The sequence below is a fragment of the Corvus hawaiiensis genome, chromosome 14 (assembly GCF_020740725.1).
Source record: "Corvus hawaiiensis isolate bCorHaw1 chromosome 14, bCorHaw1.pri.cur, whole genome shotgun sequence".
NCBI classification, from domain to species: Eukaryota; Metazoa; Chordata; class Aves; order Passeriformes; family Corvidae; genus Corvus; species Corvus hawaiiensis.
Genome location: NC_063226.1, coordinates 5,636,090 through 5,657,167, shown reverse-complemented (window position 1 = coordinate 5,657,167; position 21,078 = coordinate 5,636,090). Strand labels below are relative to the sequence as shown.

The 21,078-nt window shown below is 51.8% G+C and overlaps 2 protein-coding genes across 2 annotated transcripts; one reads left to right on the top strand and one right to left on the bottom strand.

Annotated features, from left to right (window-relative positions):
- Positions 1-307: 307 nt before the first annotated feature.
- PDZD11 (PDZ domain containing 11) lies at positions 308-3,089 on the bottom strand. Its single transcript, XM_048319334.1, has 6 exons — positions 2,953-3,089; positions 2,750-2,833; positions 2,212-2,268; positions 1,859-1,957; positions 1,713-1,773; positions 308-1,061 (listed from the first exon to the last, which is right to left on the bottom strand). Exons 1-6 carry the CDS (start codon positions 3,037-3,039, stop codon positions 1,027-1,029), a joined length of 423 nt encoding a protein of 140 aa, XP_048175291.1. The 5' UTR covers positions 3,040-3,089; the 3' UTR covers positions 308-1,026.
- A 282-nt stretch (positions 3,090-3,371) lies between these two features.
- Positions 3,372-20,947, top strand: KIF4A (kinesin family member 4A). The gene is made up of 31 exons (XM_048319352.1): positions 3,372-3,399; positions 3,652-3,781; positions 3,862-3,976; positions 4,684-4,874; positions 5,121-5,210; positions 5,783-5,949; positions 6,127-6,221; positions 6,401-6,520; positions 7,547-7,722; positions 8,200-8,261; positions 8,946-9,081; positions 9,540-9,598; positions 9,796-9,901; positions 10,539-10,604; positions 10,890-11,075; positions 11,462-11,565; positions 11,796-11,940; positions 12,411-12,521; positions 13,006-13,089; positions 13,695-13,808; positions 14,009-14,164; positions 14,727-14,821; positions 15,252-15,381; positions 16,162-16,332; positions 16,686-16,793; positions 16,967-17,044; positions 17,127-17,228; positions 17,868-18,017; positions 18,789-18,905; positions 19,555-19,677; positions 20,198-20,947. Exons 2-31 carry the CDS (start codon positions 3,659-3,661, stop codon positions 20,381-20,383), a joined length of 3,666 nt encoding a protein of 1,221 aa, XP_048175309.1. The 5' UTR covers positions 3,372-3,399; positions 3,652-3,658; the 3' UTR covers positions 20,384-20,947.
- The last annotated feature ends 131 nt before the right edge of the window (positions 20,948-21,078 follow it).

The following is a 21,078-nucleotide window of genomic DNA, read 5'->3' as shown; positions in this document are numbered from 1 at the left end:
ATCTTTTCCTCACCCCCAGCCTGGCTCAGTGTCGTGCTCTGCTCCTGGAGTTGTGCTGGTGCCACCACAGCCACAGTCCTGCCTTGCTCTTTCCTGGCAGTGCTGGAACACTCCAGATTAATCAGGGGCTGACTTCCAGCAGAGCCAGTGGGAAAAAAACCCTGAAACAGCTGCAGATCCCGAATTTCCTCCTGTGGGCTGCAAGGGTGGCTGGAGCCGAGCCTTGTCCCAGCATTTCCTTGGAATAGTGCTGAGGGTGGGTCCATCCCAACCCCCACCCAGACTTCCTGAGTGGGAATAAGCTAAATTCAGGTTGCTGTACTTGATTTATTGATTGTTTATACAGAAAAAGTGGAAAACACCACAAGGAAGAGAAGGCCAGAGCCAGGGCTGTCCGGAAGCCATTACAGTGTGATCTCACCAGGCATTTGCCCCTGGATTTGTTGAAAATGAACATGTTTCCTTGGTAATTAACGTTTCCTTGGTAATTAACATTTCCAAACATCCCAGCCCTGGATTGTGGGGTCTTTATCAGCAAAGAGGCACAAACAGCCAGAGCTGGGCACGGACTGGGGCTGGATTTTACTCCTGGAGTTCCCAGCAATGCACAGCAGAGGTGGGACAGAGAAGGAAAGAATTCCATGGCACAAGAGGGTGCAACAGGTGGATTTCTTGGAGAACAATGCCCGTGCTCAGGAATGCTCAACAACCAAGGATCCAGGATCAAGGGATCCAGAACCAGCCCAGAACTCATTCAATTTAAGCCTTGCTAAAACCTGGATCCTGCTGGAGCAGCTGCCCCCCAGGACCCGCTTCACACCAGCTTGTTCCAACACCCATTCCCAGGAGCACAGCCTCAATCCCCGTCCATCTTCCAGCCAAATGAGCCCCTTGGCATCCCTCCACGTGGGAAAGAGATGATCCTGTGCAGGACAGTGGTGCCTCCAGTGACAGCTGAAACGTGAGGTGTCATCTCAGACATTGGGGAAAAGGAGTGGAGAGGTTTTGGCAGGATGAAGCTCCCCGTTAGTGAACTGTCCGTTCCTTCTGCCGCTGGTAATCTGGGAGGGAGGGACAAGGAGACGATGGCCAGGGGGAATTACACAAAATGTTCAGGAAAACACACATTTCCAAGTGGAGGCAGCGTTTGAGACCCTCTGGCTGTAAAAGGGCACCCCCACCAGTAATTTCAAGTGATTTTACAGCATTTAGAACAAAAGGATTTGTTTGAAATCCCCTCTTCCCCCACTCCATGTTTTTCTTCTTAATGGCCGCTTTCCATTTTATGAAGAATCCTTGTTTGGCTTGACTTCTCCCTTTTTTTAATCCCTTAAATCTTGGAACTTTATGGGTGCAGAAGGAGAAACTGGGAGTTAACCCAGTCCTTCCCTTCACTCACAGTTCAAACATCCTTAGGGAGGGATATCCACCACTGGCACTTGTGCCAGAGCTCATCCCTATGTTATTCAAGGATAATGAGCTACTTCTCCAGCTCTAAATTAACTTTCCCATTCCCCAGCCATCCCACCTTCCTGCTCCCCGAGTTTTCCTGTGTGGGCAGATGAAGCCAGGCCTCATTATCCTGATGTGGTGCCTGATCCCAAATCAGCAGTGTCAGTGACCTTGGGCTGCTAAACTCAGGTGGAATTGGCAGGGATTTATGGAAGTTTGCTTCCCAAGGAGCATCCCAGGTGCCTGGACCAGGCACTTACTGTAGGGGAAGTACCGGACGCGCATCGTGATCTCCCGCGCCGTCTTCAGGATCTCCACAGCCTGGAAAACATGGAAAGAGGATTCCACACATTCTGTGCTGGGCTGAGAGGCTGGAAGGAGGTGGATTCCCCATCCCAGCGCTCACCTTGCTGTGCTCAATGTCCTGGAAATCCACGTCGTTCACCGAGAGCACCTGGTCCCCCTCCTGCAGCCCGGCCCTGTGAGCGTCCGAGTCGGGAATCACCTGGGAAGGGAGAGCAGGGATGGCAGCAGCGGATCTCCCACAGCTCCCCTCCCACACGGCCCCGGGGAGCAATTCCAGGGGCTGGGAAGAGACCAGGAAGTGGTGCAAGATGCTCTGATAGCTTTGTGACAAATCCCAGCCCTGAGCTCGGGAGGGTGTCAGGCAGCCAGAGCCTCCCTGCACACCCAGTCGGCTCAGCAGCTCCCACGGGCACAGGCAGGGTCCGGGCGGGAATGGCACAAGGATGGACACACCTTGGAGATGAAGATTCCCAGCTGCGAGGCTTTTCCTCCCCGGATGTTGAAGCCCAGCTGTGGGAAAAACCAGCAGGGAAATGCAGTCACCAAGACCCTTCCCTTGGCCCAGTTCTCTTCCCATTTCCCAGGACTCTTCTCCCTGTCCAGGACCCTTCCAACTCCCCAGGACTCTTCTCCCTGCTGTCTCCCAGATGGATCCAAGGCGTGGGTGCTGCAGTGCTCAGCCAGGCAGCAGCACCAGTCCCTCTCTTCTAATTCCTGCCACCGGGAATACCTGAGGGGCCCCCGCTCCCATTCCCCAGCAGCTCCACATCCCGAGATACGACTTCAGGAACAACCCCTCCCCCTGCCCACCGGCCTGAAATCTGCCACCCTGCCCGCCCCACGCCTGTCACAGCAGCTCCCTGTGCCAGGACGCTGCCAGTCGGGAATATCGCAATTCCAGCGCGCTTTATGCCAGGAAACGCTCTGGGAACCGCGTCCGGGAACGCGACACCGCGCCCAGGCAGCGCCAGGCCGGCGCCGCCCGCCTCACCTGAGCCCCGGGCGGCTTCTTGAGGACGATGGTGCGGGGCAGGAACTGCGTGAGCTCGTTGTTGTAGTCGGGGTGATAGACGCGCTGCGGGGGACGCGCGGCGGCTCAGCCGGGGCCGGCCCGGGCAACCCCGCCCGGCGGGGCCTCGCGGCCGCCGCCGCCGCCCCCGGCCCATCCCCCCGCTCCCCCCGTCCCGGGCTGACCTCGTGCGGCGGGACCCAGGCGGGCGGGCTCTCGTAGGGCGGCAGGAAAACCACCGGGAAGTCGTCGTAGGGCACCCGGCCCTCCATGCTGCCCCTCGGCCGCGCCGCCGGGACGCGCCCCCCGCGGCCGCACCGGGCTGCGATTGGCCGCGGCCCGCCCCTCGCCCCGCCCCTCGCCTGACGCACCCGCACGCGATTGGTTCCTTTCCGCCCTGCGCCCCGCCCCTCACGCTGTGCCACCCCACCCCAGGGTTGACTCCGCCTCTGCCTGACGCACAGCTCTGCGATTGGCTGCTGCCCCGCCCCTCGGTGACGATACGCTCCGCGATTGGCTGAAGCTCCGCCGCTCCTGACACCCCGCCCGGTGATTGGCCGTGGCGGCGCGCGGCCCGGTTTGAACCGCGGCCGTTGTGGCGCCGCCATTGGCACGGGCAGCGGCGGTTCCAGGTCAGTCCCGCGGCCGCCCCGCGACACCGGGCAGGGCCAGGCCGGGCCCGCTCCAGCCCCGCTCCCGCCCCGCTCCCGCCCCGCTCCCGCCCCGGGGCTCCCGCTCCATCCCCGAGCCCCGGCAGGGCCGCTCCACCCCCTCTCCACCCCACCCCCGGGCAGGGCCGCTGGGGGTCCCCGCTCCGTCCCCGCTCCCCCGGCGGAGCCGCCGCCCCGTGTCCCGGCCCGCCTCACGGCGCTCGTGTCCCGCAGGCCGGCGATGGTGCGGGAGGACGACAAGGGCATCCCGGTGCGCGTGGCGCTGCGCTGCCGGCCGCTGGTGCCCAAGGAGACCAGCGAGGGCTGCCAGATGTGCCTGTCCTTCGTGCCCGGGGAGCCGCAGGTGAGAGGCTCGGGGGGCTCCCCGGGGATCCCGCAGCCCGGGCGCGGTTACCAGCGCTGCCCCGTCCCTCTCCTCCGCAGGTCGTGGTGGGCAATGACAAGGCCTTCACCTACGACTACGTGTTCGACCCGTCCGTGGAGCAGGAGGAGGTTTTCAACACAGCGGTGTCGCCTCTGGTCCGAGGCATCTTCAAAGGTTTGTCCCAGATCTTGCCCGTTCGGAACCTGCTCCGCTCCACAAAACGAGTGGGGTGTGCTCTCTGAGCCCTCTGGTTCCCGAGGCTGCCTGTGTAAGGCAGTTTCCATGGAATACCAGAATAATTTGGATTGGAAGAGACCTTAACGATCAACCAGTGCCACCCCCTGCCATGGGCAGGGACACCTTCCCCTATCCCAGGTTGCTCCAAGCCCTGTCCAGCCTGGCCTTGGACACTGCCAGGGATCCAGGGGCAGCCACAGCTTCTCTGGGCACCCTGTGCCAGGGCCTCAACACCCTCATAGGGAGGAATTCCTTCCTAATTTTCCTCTGGCAGTGGGAAGCCATTCCCCCTTGTCCTGTCACTCCAGGCCCTTATAAAAAGCCCTTGTCCCTCTTTAAGAATAACACAATGAATTGATAAACATCCTGTCTGGGGATGCTGCAGTGGTGCTGGGGTGGCAGAGAACTTGTGCTGTGTTTCCATTTAGCTCTAATAAAGCAACATCCAGCCTTAAGAAAAGAACTGGAATAATCATTTTATCTGTGCTTTACAGAGTTTTCATTGCCTTTTTTTCCCTGTCTGAGTTCCTGACTGTGATCTGTACTTAAGCTGATGTAAACTGAGAATTTTCTGGAAGGGTGGTTTTCAAAAATGCAGCTTTCTGTCCTCACATGACTCACTTAGGTGCCCTTTGTTCCCCCAGGATACAATGCCACTGTCTTGGCCTACGGACAGACGGGATCTGGGAAAACCTACTCCATGGGAGGCACCTACACAGCCAACCAGGAGCATGAGCCCAGCGTGGGGGTCATCCCCAGGGTCATCAAGCTGCTCTTTGAGGAGAAACAGCATAGGCAGGATTGGGACTTCGTCCTCAAAGTTTCTTATCTAGAGGTAAAAGTTTGGTTTTTGTCAAGTTATGACTAAAGGGAGCTTTGAGGTCACCTCCTTCAGGTAACAGATACTGATTAAATCAATCCCTAAGAGTCCAGGAGATTTTGTCAGGAATAGAATTCTGGTCCAAGGCATCTTTCCCTAAAGGGGAAATGAGTAGAATGTGATGCCAAATTAGCCCTAATTTCAGCATAACTGCACCTTTCTTTGGCTGGTAACCCAGAGCTGCTCCTCTGCTGCTTCCAGATCTACAACGAGGACATCCTGGACCTGCTGTGCCCCTCTCGGGAACGTTCCCCGATCAGCATCCGGGAGGATCCCAAGGAAGGCATCAAGGTCTGCCCTGCTGGCTGTGGGAGCAGGAGGGGGTGGCAGGGCTGGGAACTGAAGGGGTTTAGGTGTCATTTTCTGTCATCCCTAAAGCAGTGGGATGGGGCTCATCCATGTGTTGGGAGCAGCGCAGAGGGATCCGAGGGGATGGATTCTCAGGGAAAGCACAGCTTGCCAAGGAGCACATCCAGTCCTTCCTGCTCATCCTCTCTGTGGTTTGTGTCCCTGGGAGCTGCCTCTCCATCCCTTTATCCACACAAATCCTCACTCCATCTGCCAGTTTCCCCCTTCTTGTGACTGGCACAGCTCCCAGCTTGGCCTGGGATATCCATGGATTTGTCTCTGGAGCAGGCAGAGGAACTTGGGGGGTGTTTAGGAATAGGTGCTGTGATTCCACATTCCCAAAGCGAAATTCAGAAGCAGTTTTCCCTGGGAGTCTCCATTCCAGGCCCCTGGCTGGAGGTGACACACATTCCTGGGGATGGGCTGGCACAGCCTGAGGCCGAGGGAGGTTTTTCTGATCCCAGGTGGGACAAAGAGGAAGCAGAGGATGAGCAATGTTTCCTTCCTGGCTACAGATTGTGGGGCTGACAGAAAGAAGTGTCACCTGTGCCCAAGAGACCGTGTCCTGCCTGGAGCAGGGGAACAACTCCAGAACTGTGGGATCCACGGCCATGAATTCCCAGTCCTCCAGGTCCCATGCCATCTTCACCATCTGCATTGATCAGAAGAAGAAAAATGACAAGTGAGTGTCATGGTGCAGCTGGTAAGAGGGACTTTCCCAAAATCTCCTCATCACGGTCCTGAGCTGCACTTCTCAGGGCAGTTCCATTTTTGGCTCTCTGAATTTTCAGCTCCTGGGCTGCTCCTTTTCCAACTGGGAGTTTACCTGGGAGAATAAAACAGTTTCTTTCTGCCCTAGAAATTGCAGTTTTCACTGCAAGCTACACCTGGTGGATCTTGCTGGCTCTGAGAGACAAAAGAAGACCAAGGCTGAGGGAGACAGACTCAAAGAAGGTCTGTGGGCTGGCACTGGGGGAGTTTGGGTGTCTTCTCACTTGGGAGTTAATAAAAGAGCAAAGTGCTTCTTTAACCCTTTAATCTGCCTTTTTAACCTTGCTGAAGTTAATAAGAGCAGGAAATGAGGAGTTTGGAGCTGTTGAGGTGGCTGTGCTCACTTTGAGCTTTGTCTGCAGGAATCAACATCAACAGAGGCCTCCTGTGCCTGGGGAATGTCATCAGTGCTCTGGGAGAAGAGAATAAAAAGGGGGGGTTTGTCCCCTACAGAGACTCCAAGCTGACCAGGCTGCTGCAAGGTGAGAGAAGATGATGACAAAGCCTAAATTTACAGGTGCTTTTTAAATAACAAAGCAGGAGAAAACCCCACAGCTCAGAGCTGCTGCTGCAAAGGGATTCATTTATTTAATTCCTCACTGAAGCCAGAGCTTTCCTGGACTCTTATTTGAGGTTGCAAATGCAGTGAGATGGGCTCAAAAGGAGTCCTGCTCTCCTGCACTTTGTGTGACAGGAGGAAACAAGACAAATCCAGGGCATATTTTTGGTGGGGAGAAGGAGGAGGAGAAGTCTGGGAGCAGAGATCCATTATTGTACCTTAATTATAGCAACTCCCTGGGTGGTGCCGCAGCCAGAATGCAGCTCCGACTGTCTGTGCCTTCCCTGGGATTTGTTTTCTTGGTCTGAATATCTGGTCTTTATTTTTCAGTAGCTGGGATTTGTCTTCTAATGCATTTTATTGAAATTGCCCTTTAATTTGGGCACAGCTTTGGTAATGAAATCACTGGGTTTTTTATGGTAATTACATCGTTTGGTGCAAAAGCTCTTCAGTATTTTCCATGTCTGAAAGTACCTCATTAAAAACCTGGATTGGGCTGGATGTGGGGGGTGGGTTGGGCTGGATGTGTGTTTTTCTGGTCAGTAGCTTTAAGGAGCCGATTTGTGTAAAACCAAAGGATGAAGTTCATGCAGCTTTGTGATCTCTTCTTAGCCAATAATTCCTTAAGTTGGAGAAAATTCTGGATATTCGTGGAGGTCTTGTTACTGGAGGGGAGAAGGGAGGGGCAAGCCTAAAAGAACCAGGACAGCAATGGCAGAAGGAAATTATTAGGGCAACAGCTGGGGCTTCTGGGGTGAAATCTATGGTTTCAAAGCCCAACTTTGGCTTTTAAAAACCCCCTTTAGTACAGAACTGACTGAGCAGAGGAGAAAGTAATGAGTGGCACCAAAGTCCATCTGCATTTTGGGGGTTGGAATCCTTGAATGATGACACTTCACTGTCGTTGTTGCTCTGTGGCAGCTTTGATGCTGTTTCTCTTCGTCCCCAGACTCCCTGGGTGGGAACAGCCACACGCTGATGATTGCCTGTGTGAGCCCAGCAGACTCCAACCTGGAGGAGACCCTGAACACTCTGCGTTACGCTGACAGGGCCAGGAAGATCAAAAACAAACCCATTGTCAACGTGGACCCCCAGGCAGCTGAGCTGCACCAGCTGAAACAGCAGGTACTGGGGGATCCCTCTGGTTCTGAGCTCAGCAAACATCCAGGGAAGGCACAACCTCCTCAAGTATGCAAAATATCCCTAATGTGCATTGCTCTGTCTCTGGAGGTGGCTGGGAGGGGAATATATGGATATTTCTTGGAATTTTGCAGCAGTTGCTGTGGTTTAAATTTCCCTTCCACCCAACAAATCATTGCTTGGTGGGCTACAGGCAGAATTCGAAATACAGAGATGGTTTGGTGCCCTCCTGGCATCTCCTGCCTGCACCCAGCAGTGGGAAGGGGAAGAGTTTTCCTTGGGGTGATCCCAGAGGGAAGAGAAGAACCTTTTATTTGAGGAGTAAATCACTTGAAATACTGTAACAACACCACTCCTTTCCACAGGCAGTGGTAAAGTGGGAATTACAGAGCAGGTGAGTCAGGAAGACCCATCATCCATGGAGTTGCTACATTTACAAGCAATAACTCTTTGTCTCTGTAGGTCCAGCAGCTGCAGGTGCTGCTGCTCCAGGCCCACGGAGGGACCCTGCCTATGTCTCTCAAGTAAGATTTGTTATTTCATGTCCCATGGATCTGTGCTTATCCCACTCCAGAGGAGCCTCTGGATCACCTTAGCTCTGGGCAGTGCTGTGGAGTGAGGGGAGAATAAATTGATTGCTTTTTTTCCCCCCTCTTTTTTCATCCTTACTGGAATTCCCTGGGATATTTAATTTTGTAGCAAACACCTCAAGATTGCAAAAATCTGTTGGAGGAAGTAAAAAAGGAACCAGGAACCACCTCCTGAATAAATACTTCTCTGTGTAAATAAATACCCATCCATCCCTCTTTTCCTCACCCCTGTACCCCTGAAGGTGGGACAGCTCCACCTCCGTTATCCTTAAAAGCACAAAATCTGGGACAGAGTTGGATTGTGCAGCTGTTGTGTTCTGGGGATGTTTCAAAACCACGTGCATGGAGTTCACAACCTCTGTTTGGAGGTTCTTCCTGCACTCTGGAAGTGTCCAAGGCTTGGACAGGACTTGGAGCAGCCTGGTCTGTGGAAGGTGTCCCTGCCTATGGCGGGGGTGGGACTGGATGGGCTTTGAGATCCTTCCCACTCAAACCCCATTCTGGGCTAGTTATTGTAAATTATTTAGGGGATAATCATTGTTTTGGAGGTGACTTCAGTGCTGTCACAAAGCCCTGGCCAGGCCATGCTCACACCCAAACTGCGCCTCGCTGTTGCAGTGGCCTGGCCCCCTCGGAGAGCCTCCAGTCCCTGATGGAGAAGAACCAATCCCTGCAGGAGGAGAACCAGAAGCTGAGCCAGGGGCTGAGTGAGGCTGCTGGGCAAACAGCACAGATGCTGGAGAGGATCATCCTGGTAAGTTCAGCTGTCCCAGGAGAGCTCTGAATTGCTGGGAATGAATCAACAGCAGCTCCTGTCCCTGTGGCACATTGGGAATCTCTCTTTAATGTTCCTTTCACATTGATTCCAAGTCAGTCAGAACCAAGAGCCTTCCAGAGTCTGTTGGCCTTTAGATCTGTGACTTCAGTGGGGAAAGGGAGACCTGAATCTTTCAGTTTTTAACATTTTAAATATTTTATTTTAATATTTTAAATCGTGTTTGCACACCTGTGCTCTCCCTTCCCCACCGTGCTTTTTTTTCCTACTACCTGCAGTGTCCATCCCTGAAAAAATGCTGCTAAATCCCAACTGGTGGCCCTGACCATGAAAGATCTTTCAGTGCATTGATTTTCACACTGCAAATCTTCTGGTGCAAATTAATCAGCTGAGTCCTGGCTTCTTCTACAATTCATTATAATTCTGATTTCTCCTAGACAGAGCAAGAGAATGAGAAGATGAATGCCAAGCTAGAGCAGCTCCAGCACCATGCTGTGTGAGTGTCCCCACACCCTTCTCCTGCAAAAACATCCTTGGGAATTTGATGGTTTTAGTGGGATAAACTGGATCCAATCTGCTGGGGTTTGTTCAGCCAGAATTAATTCAGAGGTTGGGTGGGGGAAGTTGTTCCTCCCTGGCATGTGTGACACAAACTGACACAAACATGCCATGGACTTGTTCCCACGTTTCCAGGTGCAAGTTGGATCTGCAGAAGCTGGTGGAGACTGTGGAGGATGAGGAGTTGAAGGAAAACGTGGAGGTGATCCGGAACCTGCAGCAGGTGCTGGCTGAGCTGCAGGTAAGGCTGAGCCCAGGGAAGGGGTAGTTGTGCCAAGTTACTCAGGAAATCTGGGATTCCACTCCAACAGCTTCCCTCAAGGAGCCCAGGAATTAAAAGTATGAAGTGACTCTTGAGATCCACTTCAAAACTGTCCTGTTGTGCTTTAGTGCTGCAGAAAGGCCACTTGTGCTGCTCCTGGCTGGGGGATGAAAGGAGGAGTCTCCATGAAAAAACCTGATATTGGAGATCAGAATGGATTTACAATCCCTAAATTGGATGGAGTGTTGTAAACTTGGTGATTCTTATGGACAACGTAAATTGCAGGGACCTGAAATTGTTAAATAGAAGCTTCCAGGCTTTGTCTAATGGAGGAATTTCAGCTCTCCTTCACTGGACATTCCTCTGTCCTCTCCTGTGAGGAGGTAGCTCCCAGTGCTGGAGTTCAGGGAAGATTTCAAGGAATGGCTTTTCCAACCAGACAAGGAGGAGTTTCCTCCCTCTCCTCCAGGAGGAGGACAATGGTCTCCTCTTTCCAGAGAGGTTCTGGCCGGAGGAGAATCACGTGCTTTGCCATGATGTGCCAACAGTCTGTTATTTCCTTCCTTTTACTTCATATTTCCATTTTCACCCAAGTTTTCTTCTCTCTGTCCAACAGAGTGAAAACGCTGCGACCACAGAAGCTGCTGCAGAGCTGCCAAACTCTGAACAGGATTCTGCAGGTGTAAGTGGGGGGGCTCAGCAGTGCACACCTCACTGGGGCACGGTTTTATCTCCTCATCACTTTTATCTGCTCCCTGCTGCTAATTTTCTAGCCCAAATGCTTGATAAATCATCACTCCTGTCTGTGCTGTTTTAAACTCGATGTGTTCAAGGTCAGGAACCTGTTCTCGTTTCTGAATATTTAGTTTTTTTACATAAAAATGCATTTGAAGTGCTCTGTAGAAACAGAGATGATGTTATTGAAGAGCTCTGCATTGGCCTCTCCTCATGGCTGTGTCTCCTGCAGGAAGCAGAAGTGGGCCAGGAATCCAAGAGAGCCTCCAACGACTTCAGCACCCAGCACGCCCTGCGCCAGGCACAGCTCTCCAGGGAGCTGCTGGAGCTCAACAAAGCCCTGACTCTGAAAGAGGCCCTGGCCAAAAAAATGTCTCAAAATGACACTCAGCTGGGGCCCATTCAGTCCCAGTACCAGGTAAAGCTGAAATCCTCCTTGTTCAGTTTGTTTTCCCCAGTTCACACTGGGGAGGGAAGGGAGGAGATCTGTCCTAAGGAACCTGTTCTGATTTGGGTCTATTTATTCCTTAAACTGGATCCCTGCTCCCTTGGGCAGTTTTCCCTGCTGTGCTGGGGTCTCCCATCTCTGAAAGGATTCAGTCAGGATGTGGCCACAGTGACTCTGGGCACACCAAAGCTCCAGAGGGTGCTGGACCAGCCCCTGTGACCCTCACACAGCTCTTAGATAAGGTGTGCCTGCTGCAGAGGAATGGGGTTTTTAAAGCCTTCTCTGTCTTAAAGCTTTGCCTCAGGGTGTCTTTTCAAGGTTTTTATTTAGAGATTTATTCCTCTTGTCCTTTCTAGACCAATATCAAGGATCTGGAGCTGGAGGTCAGCAATTTGCAGAAGGAGAAGGAGGAACTGGTCCTTGCTCTGCACATGGCAAAGAAGGACATCAACCAGGCCAAGTAAGAGGGCACTGACTGCAGCTCTGAGGGGTGTTAATGTGTCAGAAAATCCAATGTCTTGCACTTCCATGATCAGTGAAAGCTCTTTTGATGTAAAAGTGTCCCTTTAACGTGCCAGGAGCTGCAGAGAAGCCTCCTGTGGGCTTTCAGCAGCAGCAAAGGGGACAGAGGTGACATTTTTCATGGGGTGTCTCTGAAGCTGGAGAGGATTTGTTGTGGTTTCTCTCCAGGCTGAGCGAACGGCGCCGGAAAAGGCTCCAGGAGCTGGAAGCACAAATCAATGAGCTCAAGAAGAAGCTGAATGAGCAATCCAAGCTCCTGAAGCTGAAGGAATCCACGGAGCGCACGGTGTCCAAACTGAACCAGGAGATCAGGGTAACCAACAGGCACCTCTGACTTGAGCCTCTGCAGACAAAGCAGCTCCCAGGCAGGAGTCCCAGAAATCCCAAACAGGAATCCCAGACAGGAATCCACTTTCTGTTTAGTCAGACTGAAAACAGCAGTTTTTGGCAAGATTCACTTGGCTACATGACCACAGTAGGCAGGTGGCTACTGAGATTTGGGAGGAAAAGAAGTCCAAAGTATCTTCTGGCACTTCTGATTTCTTGCCTCAGTCAAATCATTTGACTCCACTTTGATTTCCCTAAATTGTGCCTATGTTGGTCTTCCCTTTATGCCTAAAAAAATCCCTGTTTTTTAGTACTTTGAGAGTGTCCTGTGTTGGGAGCACTCTTAAGATTTCCTACCTGCCACTCCCCACACCTGGCAGGGATGGGGGGAATGGACGTTGGAGCTCCTCAGAATGTAAATCCTGGATAATTCTTCCAGCCACTGGTGTTTTTCAGGAAATGAAGCAGCAAAGGGTGCAGCTGATGCGTCAGATGAAAGAAGACACTGAGAAATTCAGGCAGTGGAAGCAGCAGAAGGACAAGGAAGTGATCCAGCTGAAGGAAAAGGTGAGCAAACAAGCCCCTCCTGCTGTTCCTCCCTCCAAAGGGGTGCTGTGAGGTTGTTTAACTGGGAAGCATCAGTTAAAGCACTGGAAAAGTGCTGGGAATGCTTTGAAGAGGAGCTTGGCTCATGTGGCTGCCACCTTTCACCACCTGAACTTGTTCATGGCTGGAGATCTTCAAGCTCACCACAGCTGTGAATCAGCTCTAAGGCAGAAGGCAAAAATAGTCAATATTTGAAGGATTTAAAGCTGTAGGGTTTGGCCCCAGCATGGGAGGTTTTTAAACTTCCAAAGGAACGTTGGACCTGCAGGTTGATGAAATCCAGCTGCTTGTGGTGGCTGAGTGCAAAGGGCAGCAAACACCTGGAGTTCCGTGTCACAGCAATTCCTGCCCCTCAGTGCCTCACGATGCTGGGGCTGGAACCCTGGGGCTGCAGCCTTTCCTTTGTCATGGAAAATGGGACTTTTCCAGCTGTTTTTCCTTGCAGGACCGAAAGAGGCAATATGAGCTCCTCAAGCTGGAGAGGGATTTCCAGAAACAGGCCAATGTCCTCCGGCGCAAAACAGAGGAGGTGAGGAGCCAACATCTCCTGGAAATTCCCAACCAATCCCTAAAGTCTGCCAGGTGGGGCTGGAGGATGGAACAGGATACACAGAAACCTCTTAAAGGAATTTAGAAGCTGGAAAGAAAAGCTTTTCTCTCTGTGGAGAAATCCCTATTTCTGCATTGTAGCCTTTGAGGCATCCCAGTTAAATTTGCTCCTTAGAGGCCAAATACCTCTGGGTACCAGATGACTCTGAGTCCCAGGCTTCTGTGGCAAATCCATGTGGATGCCCAGGGTAGGACGTGGGAAATGAGTTTGGGTGGTGGATCTACAAGGTTGCAGCTCCAAATCCTTTCAGGATGGCTTTGTAAAAGAAATGCATCTTTCACCCCTCATTTTGGGCGTTTTCTTCTACCTTCAGGCCTAGAAGCATCCTCTCTGTAAAGGAGGAATGGCAGCAAAGGAAATAAATCAAGGAGAGGAGTCCTTGAGTTAAAGGAGGATAAATTGAGATTTATTAACCTTGTGCTGTCACTGTCCCAGTGTTTGCCCTGGTCTGGGAATCCCTCATGTTTCCAGCTGTTGCAGATGATTTGCAGTCCCTGTTCAGCTCTTTGTGGAATCTCTTCCAGGCAGCAGCTGCCAACAAACGCCTCAAGGATGCCCTGCAGAAACAGAAGGAGGCGGCGGATAAACGGAAGGAGACCCAAAATCGGGGCATGGAAGGAATTGCTGCACGAGTCAAAGTGGGTGGCAGCGTTTTTGCATCCCAGCACTGGGCAAACTGGGATTTGGGGTGGGTGCTGCTGGCCTTGGTGGCTGGAGCACAGCAGGAGGAACAGGGAATTGCATTGGGATTATTCAGTTTCTCTGAAATGCCTTCACGGAGAAGGATTCAGACCTGGAGCTGAGATCAGCCGCTGGGTTTTGGGGGTTATTTTTCCAGAGCTGGCTTGCAAATGAAGTCGAGGTTCTTGTCAGCACTGAAGAGGCTCGAAGACACCTGGCAGACCTGCTGGAGGACAGGAAAATCCTGGCAAAGGAGCTCCTTCAGCTGAAAGAGAAGAAAGAGGCTGGAGAAAACCCCCCTCCAAAGCTCCGGGTAAGAGGGAAACTCTCCTTTTCCCACCCCACACCTCTGGCTGTTCAGCAATATTGGGTTCATTATTCTCACTCCTACTTGACCTGTTCCCTTAGGAGATAGGGATGGAGCCCATCCTTGGCTGCCCTTGTGGGAGAAAGGGTTAATGTTCTTGTGCTCTGACATGTCAGGGACAAGAGGTGCTGAAGGAACTTGTTGCTTAATGGAATTACAGAAAATTTTGTCCCTGAAAGGGCAGTCAGGCTTTGGAGCAGCTGTCCAGGGAAGTGGTGCAATCAGCACCCCTGGAAGTGTCCAAAAAACATCTGGGTGTGGCACCTGGGGACATGGGTGACCTGTCAGTGTTGGGGCAATGGTTGTTCTCGACACCCTTGGGGAGCTTTTCCACCCTCAAGGACTGTGAGGGACATGAGTGGGTCACACCCCTTAGCGAAGGCTTTTGGGAGGGAGCAGTGGAATTGCAGCTGTGGGGAGATGCCTGGAGGCTTTTCCAGCTGGAATGCCTGTAACTGTGGGATTTCCTCCCCTGCTCCTGCCCCGTACCCGTGCTGTGACCCCACAGAGGCGCACGTACTGCCTGGCCGACCTGCAGGCCCCGGACACGGATCTCTCCATCTCCAAGCAGATCGAGAGCCTGCAAACGGAGATGGAGCTCAGGTAAGGCACTGCCACACAGCCCATCCACACAGCCTTGCCTCTGGCTCTCCCCTCCTTTCCATCCCAACTCCCTGGGAGATGGAAGAGGATGAAAAACACGCAGGCTGATGCTGGAAATGATGAGGGAAAGGTGTGGGTTTTCCTGGCTGGAATTTTTCCAAAATGTGGCAAAAATACTCAGTCACTTAGACTGGGGTTCTTGAGCTGTTGGTGAGCACTTCTGGGGGAAAAACCTCCACTTTTATTTGGGAATGTGAAGTGGAGGCAAAACTCCCCAGGGGAGCAATGCAGGCTCCAGGTGCTCTACTGAGCAGCAAAAATCTCAATTTAAACTATTTTATTTAATATTCTGGGAACAGTAACATTAGCCCAGACACCAGCCCTGGTTTTCTCCTGTGTTGTAACTCCAAATCCATGGATTCTTCCCCAGGAGTGCCCAGATAGCAGACCTGCAGCAGAAACTCCTGGATGCAGACAATGGAGATCGGGCCAAGCAGCGCTGGGATAGCATTGCCACCATCCTGGAGGCCAAATGTGCTCTGAAGTATCTCTTGGGAGAGGTAAACCTTGGCTTTTCCTCTTTTATCCCTAAAAGCAAAGGCTCTAAGTCTGCTTAGCCACAAATGAAAGGAAGGAACCAAAGGAATTTGAGTGGAGCTCTCCTGTAGTGGATGAGGTTTATTCCCCTCACAAGTTTGGATTAAAATGTTATTTACTGGGGAGAGAAATGTGAAAAACAGGGAAGGGGGAAGTGGAATAGATGAGGGTCTGGAGACAGCAGCTAAAGCTGAGCTTATGGGTGACTTACATGGGAATGGGCAAATGGGAAAAGACAAATTTCAGAAGTGGAAGAAGAGAGAAAAATACTAAAAATTCTTCCTGAACAAGCAGGGAAATGAGAGCAGTGCTGGCTGAGGTCAGGGGAGCAGTGGAATTGGTGTTGAGCTGGGAAAAACTTGCACAAGACTGGTGATGGGGAAGAGTAGGAAGTGGGGTGTGGTGGGATCAGGGAAAGAGCAACTAAGGACTGAATTACCTGTTGCTCCCTGGTGCTTGGAAATCAAAGGAAAAGGGTGAAAAGAAAAACACTTTGTGTGCTGCAGGAAAGGGAGGTGAATTCAGAGCTGTGAACAACACCCTCAGCTCCCTGGTTTGCCCTTCCAAAGTGTCTGGCTCTGAATCTCCCTGCCCTCCTTGGTGCTGAGGGCTGGTCCAGCTCCTGGGGTGGCTGGAAGTTACAGGGAGGCTTCCCCTCCATACTGCAGCACCTGTGCCAGCAGGGAATCCCTGTGCCAGCAGGGAATCCCTGTCCCAAGCCATCCCTTGCTCTTGTTTTCCAGCTGGTCTCCTCCAAGGTGCAGGAGAGCAAACTGCAGAGCAGCCTGGAGCAGAGCCAGGCCAGCTGTTCTGACGTGCAGAAGATGCTGATGGAAGAGAGAAACCACACAGCAGAGCTGGAGACAGCCTTCCAAAATCAGATTTTGGTGCAGGAACAGCAACACCAGGAAAAGGTGAATCACAGCTCATGGAAATCTTGGAGTCTGGGACTGATCTCCAGGTCTGCTCAGGGAGAAAGGCAAAGGGGATGTGCTGAAAGGAAGCTGGTGCTGAATATCAAGTCAAATTTTGCTGGATTTTTGCAGATGGTCCATTAAAAGCCAAAGAAATCCCTGTATTTATCCTGTGCAAATTGGTTTACTCAGTAACGTTCCTCCCACTTTAAGTGAGGATGTTACAAGATCACTTTTCAAGTAGGTCAGGGGGGAATTTTGCTGGAAGTGGCAGGAAGTTCCCCTGAGCCTGGACTTTGATGCCAAGTGTTTCTTTCAGGAATTCACTCCTGTTTATTCCAACTTGCTTGTAGGTTCTGTACCTGCTCAGCCAATTCCAGCAGAAAGAAGCAGCAGATAAGAGATTGGAAGATTCCCTGAACGAGCGGGAGAAACAACTGCAGGAGCGACTGCAGTTCCAGGTGCAGTGGCTGGGTGTGGCTGGGATCCTTTGGGATACCTGGAATAGAGCAGGATTGTGTATTCCCTTTGCAGAAGCCTGCATGGGGTGGTTGCTGTGCAGGCTGGAATAGCCCTGGGGGATTTTCTCTTATTTCTCTCCAAGGAAATAAATTTCCTCTTGACCTACAAACAGGAGGAAGAGCTAGAGAAAATGAAGGAGATGTGTGAGAAGAACCAGGAACTGCTCCGGGAAAATGACACTCTGAAACAGGTAGAGCCTTGTACAGACGCCAGAGCCCTGTGGCAGTTGGGTTTGTGGATTTTGCAGAGCTGATTCTTGTCTCTTCTGACAGAAACTGCTGCTCCTCCAAGTTGCCAGTGGCCAGAAGCTCCGGCACATCCAGCAAAGGCCACTTGAGTCTCCAGACTCTTCTTTTGATTATGTTCCACCCAAAGTAAGAGGCTGCACAGTTTGTATTGCACCTGAATTCTTTGCTAGAGTTAATCTTGGCTACTGATAATGTGATTTTTTTCTTTCTCCCAAGCTGCTTTTGCCAGGCACTTGTTCTGCTCATTGAAGTGGCCCCTTCTGTCCTTTCCAGAAGACCCAAATACCTGCATTAGTTTTTTGATTAACAAACAAAAAAACCGCCAAACCTGTTTCCTCATTGTAATTCTGACTCTGTATCCTCCTTCACAACCCAGGTTGTTTTTCTGTAGCGTTCCCAGTCTTTAAATTGTGGAGCAAGGCATGTGTGTCACAGCAAGGTTTGCTGCTTTGCAAAGAGACAAATCTTAGTGCTGGGAGGAAGAAATGATTTAAGACTCTTTGGACAGGAGTGTGACACTTGTTTTTTGTCACGTGATGTGACAACAACTCAGACTTCCAAGGATTTGTCATCAATAGTTTAAATCGATTGAATTTTCAATCCTGATAATTGGATCTTTTTTTTCCCCCAACCTTCTTGGCTCTGAGGGACTCTGAAAACCTTAATAAAATCAAATAAAACCTTATTAAAATATAAAAATTATTAATAAAATATAACAGTGTGATTTTTTTGGGTGGCCTAACCCCCCGTGCTCCTGTGTTACAGCCCAAGAGCCGCCGGCAGACCACGGCCAAGCCCCGGGCACCCAGCCCCGAGGTGGATGTGGAGGAGCTGCTCTCTGACTCTGGGGAACTGAATGATTCCGACTGGCTTCCTGGGAAAGCAGGCAGAGGAGCAAGGAAAAACCTTATGGGGGTAAGATCCAGCTGCCCTTGGTCCAGTGTCTGCTGGGGAATCACTTGCTGTGTCCAAGGATTGGGTATGGAGTGGGGAGATGTGGTGTCTCCACTGCTCTGAGTGGCAGAAATGGGTTATTTGGGTGCCTTAGGATATTTGTGACCTTCCCACAGACACAGCAAAGGTCAGCAGTCAGCAACACCTTCCTGGACAGGTTTTCCCTGTCCAAGTCACCCTCTCCCATGAGAGATGTGTTGTGTCCTGCTGCCTGTGCCTGAGCTGGCCTCTGCTTCAGGAACAGCCCTAAGAGCAGCCAGATCCCTGCAGGGAGCCTATTTTAGGGAGAAAACAAACAAAAAAAGGGATGGCCTGTTGTGGATCCCTGTTCCCTCTGGGAATCTGCAGCTTCCAGTCCTGACAGAGCCTCGGCTTCCATCTGTCTGTGTCAGTCTGGAGCTTCAGCCTGTGGCTCAGAAAATTCCTGAGGTGTTTGGGGTGGGGACTCCCTCCTTTTGTGGAAGTGTGGCACAGAAACTGGGATCCTTTGAGATCACCTGAAATCAGGCACTGAGTAGCTGGAGGTGCTTATCCTATAGATCCTGAAGATGGATCTGTAGGTGGAAGGATTTTATTCTGGGTATTAGGAAGAGAATTATGCTGGGAGGTAGGACTGGCAGCGAAACACTTCTGGGGCAGCTTGGGGGTGTCCCTGTCCTTGAGATGCCACAGCTGGCGGGAGCTGGAGCATTCCAGGAGCATCCTGGCCACTGGATCCCCCTTCCCTTGCAGTGCTCGTGCAAGGGCCGCTGTGGGAACAGGCAGTGTGGCTGCAGGAAGCAGAAGTTGGGATGCACCGACAGCTGCAGCTGCGCCGCGGCCACATGCAGGAACAGGGACCACGACCTGGTGAGTGCTGCTGGCTCTGGGGGTGCCTGAGGGGCTGCAGGGCCTGGACGGGGGCTGGAGCAGAGCTGGATGAAGGGACAATTCCCACACAAGCATAGTTTGTCCAGACAGAGCACGTGCACTTTGCTGAAGCTCTGTGAACATCACTAATTAGTGCCTCTCTGGTAACTGAGGACAATTTTCCACTGCAGGACCAGGCTCTGCCACTGAGCGCAGACATGTGGAGATTCACAGCAGAGATTTTCCTGTTCCCACTTCTCATCCACAAATCTGAGGACAAATAATTTCAATTTTCCTTTTGGACTCAGTAAATTAAACTTGTGTCTTTGGCTTCAGACAACACAAAACCTCGACTCATTCCCGGATTTATTTTTAAGAAGGGAAGAGATGGTTTGGGGAGGGGGCTGTAGCAGCAGGAAGGTCCATGAGAAACTGATGTTCATTGGGGAAGCTGCTCCTAGTGGGAATTCTGCTCTTGGATCTCAGAAATCAAGTGGGGACATCCCACAGCGCTTTAATTATTGCCTATGGAGCCCTAGCCTGAGCTGCAGCATCCTGTGGAATACTTCCCAGCCAGAGAGCAGGGGGCTGTGGTGGGAAGGGATGGGATGGATGTTCTACAAGAGCTTCATCCTCTGCTGCCCCTCAGGAAACCACAGCATGTGAGGAGCACAAAAGGGACTCAGAAGGGTCCTTGAAGCTGGAAGACCCCACGGAGGTGAAAGCAGGAGAGAGCTTCTTCCAGCCCGTGTGTGTCACTCCAACCACAAAGGTATTCCCAGGGAGCAGGGACAGCAGAGCTGCTGAATGAGGGATCTTGGAGGGAAATCCCCCCAGAGGAGAAGCTGCTGCTGGAAAACTCTGCACAACTGCAGGCAGCTCGTGTGGAAGGTTTGAGTTTGCTGAATTCCTATGTTTCCACACTGAAATGATGCCACAGGCTTGCCAAGTTTTCCTGCAGCACTTTCAGCGAGGAGAGAGGGGAAGTGAGGAGCAGGGTAAAATCACATCTGTCCATGTGCAAAGTGACCTTAAGCTGTTGTGCTCTCTGACCTGGCACATCTCATTTTGCCTCAGCTAAACAAATTCCCTTGTCCCATTGGAACTCACCATTCCAACTGCTGTGTCTTCCTGCTGAATCTTGATACTTGGTCCAAAAGTTTGTCTTTTTCTTGACTTGAGTAAAAAAATGAAGCAACTCTTGAGGCTGGCCTGGCACTTTGTGTCCTGCTGCCTCTGGTGGGTCACTGCAGCAGTGACTAATGCTGGAGATTGTTCCTTGTTTCCCACAGGTCCTGCAGGACATCACAGACCAGGAGGTGCTCCTGAAGATTCCCAGTGCTGCAGCCTCCCTCCTTGGGAGGGATGAGGAGTCCCAGGAGAACCAGAACCCCTTTGGGAAGAAGAAGAAGAGGATGCTGAGCAGTAACATCAGCTTCTTCTCAGGCTGCACCCCCATCAAGGAGGAGTTTAACTGACCTGGAGCTTTCCCATCCCTTTAGGCCATGTTCCTGGTGACTTTTGAGGGAGTTGGACTCTCTTGCTGGAGCAGCAGCTCCTGCCCCTCAGCAAGGGAGTCAAACCCTGCTTCTTGCTGGTCATGTCTCTGTAAATATTTGTGTGTTGGGGCCAGGGGCAGGGTAAGAATCTTTCCTCTGGAATTCCTGGAGTGAATGGAGGTGATTTTCCCGGTGCTTGTTGCCAGTTCCCTCCCTCCTCCCGAGCTGTGAACGCTGGGTACGGTTTCACCTGTAATCTTGAACAAACTTTGCCTTTGCACTGGAGCTCTGCTCCTGCTTCTTCTCATGGAGCCTGGAGGAACTTTTCCAGCTGCCCTGGGAGATCCATGGAGCGAGGAGGCCCTGGCTGAAGTCTTAAACCAGCAGCTCTGAACTGGTCAGAGTTCAGTTCAGCTGACCAGTTTCTGACCTCTTTGGCTGCTGGACTGTCCTTATTCTATGAACTTAGACACCTAACCTATGTGAATAATGCAGGAATTTTAACTCTGGTTTGTAGTTTTAATAAAGGAATTACTAAAGAAACCTGGCTTGGAGTTGGAATTATTGTGCACAACAACCCCCAGCCCCCCTGGGCTCTCTGCACTTAAATTTGGTCTCAAAACCAGTCCAGGAGTTGCTGCCACTGGGACCTGCTCAGGTTTTTCTGTCCACAC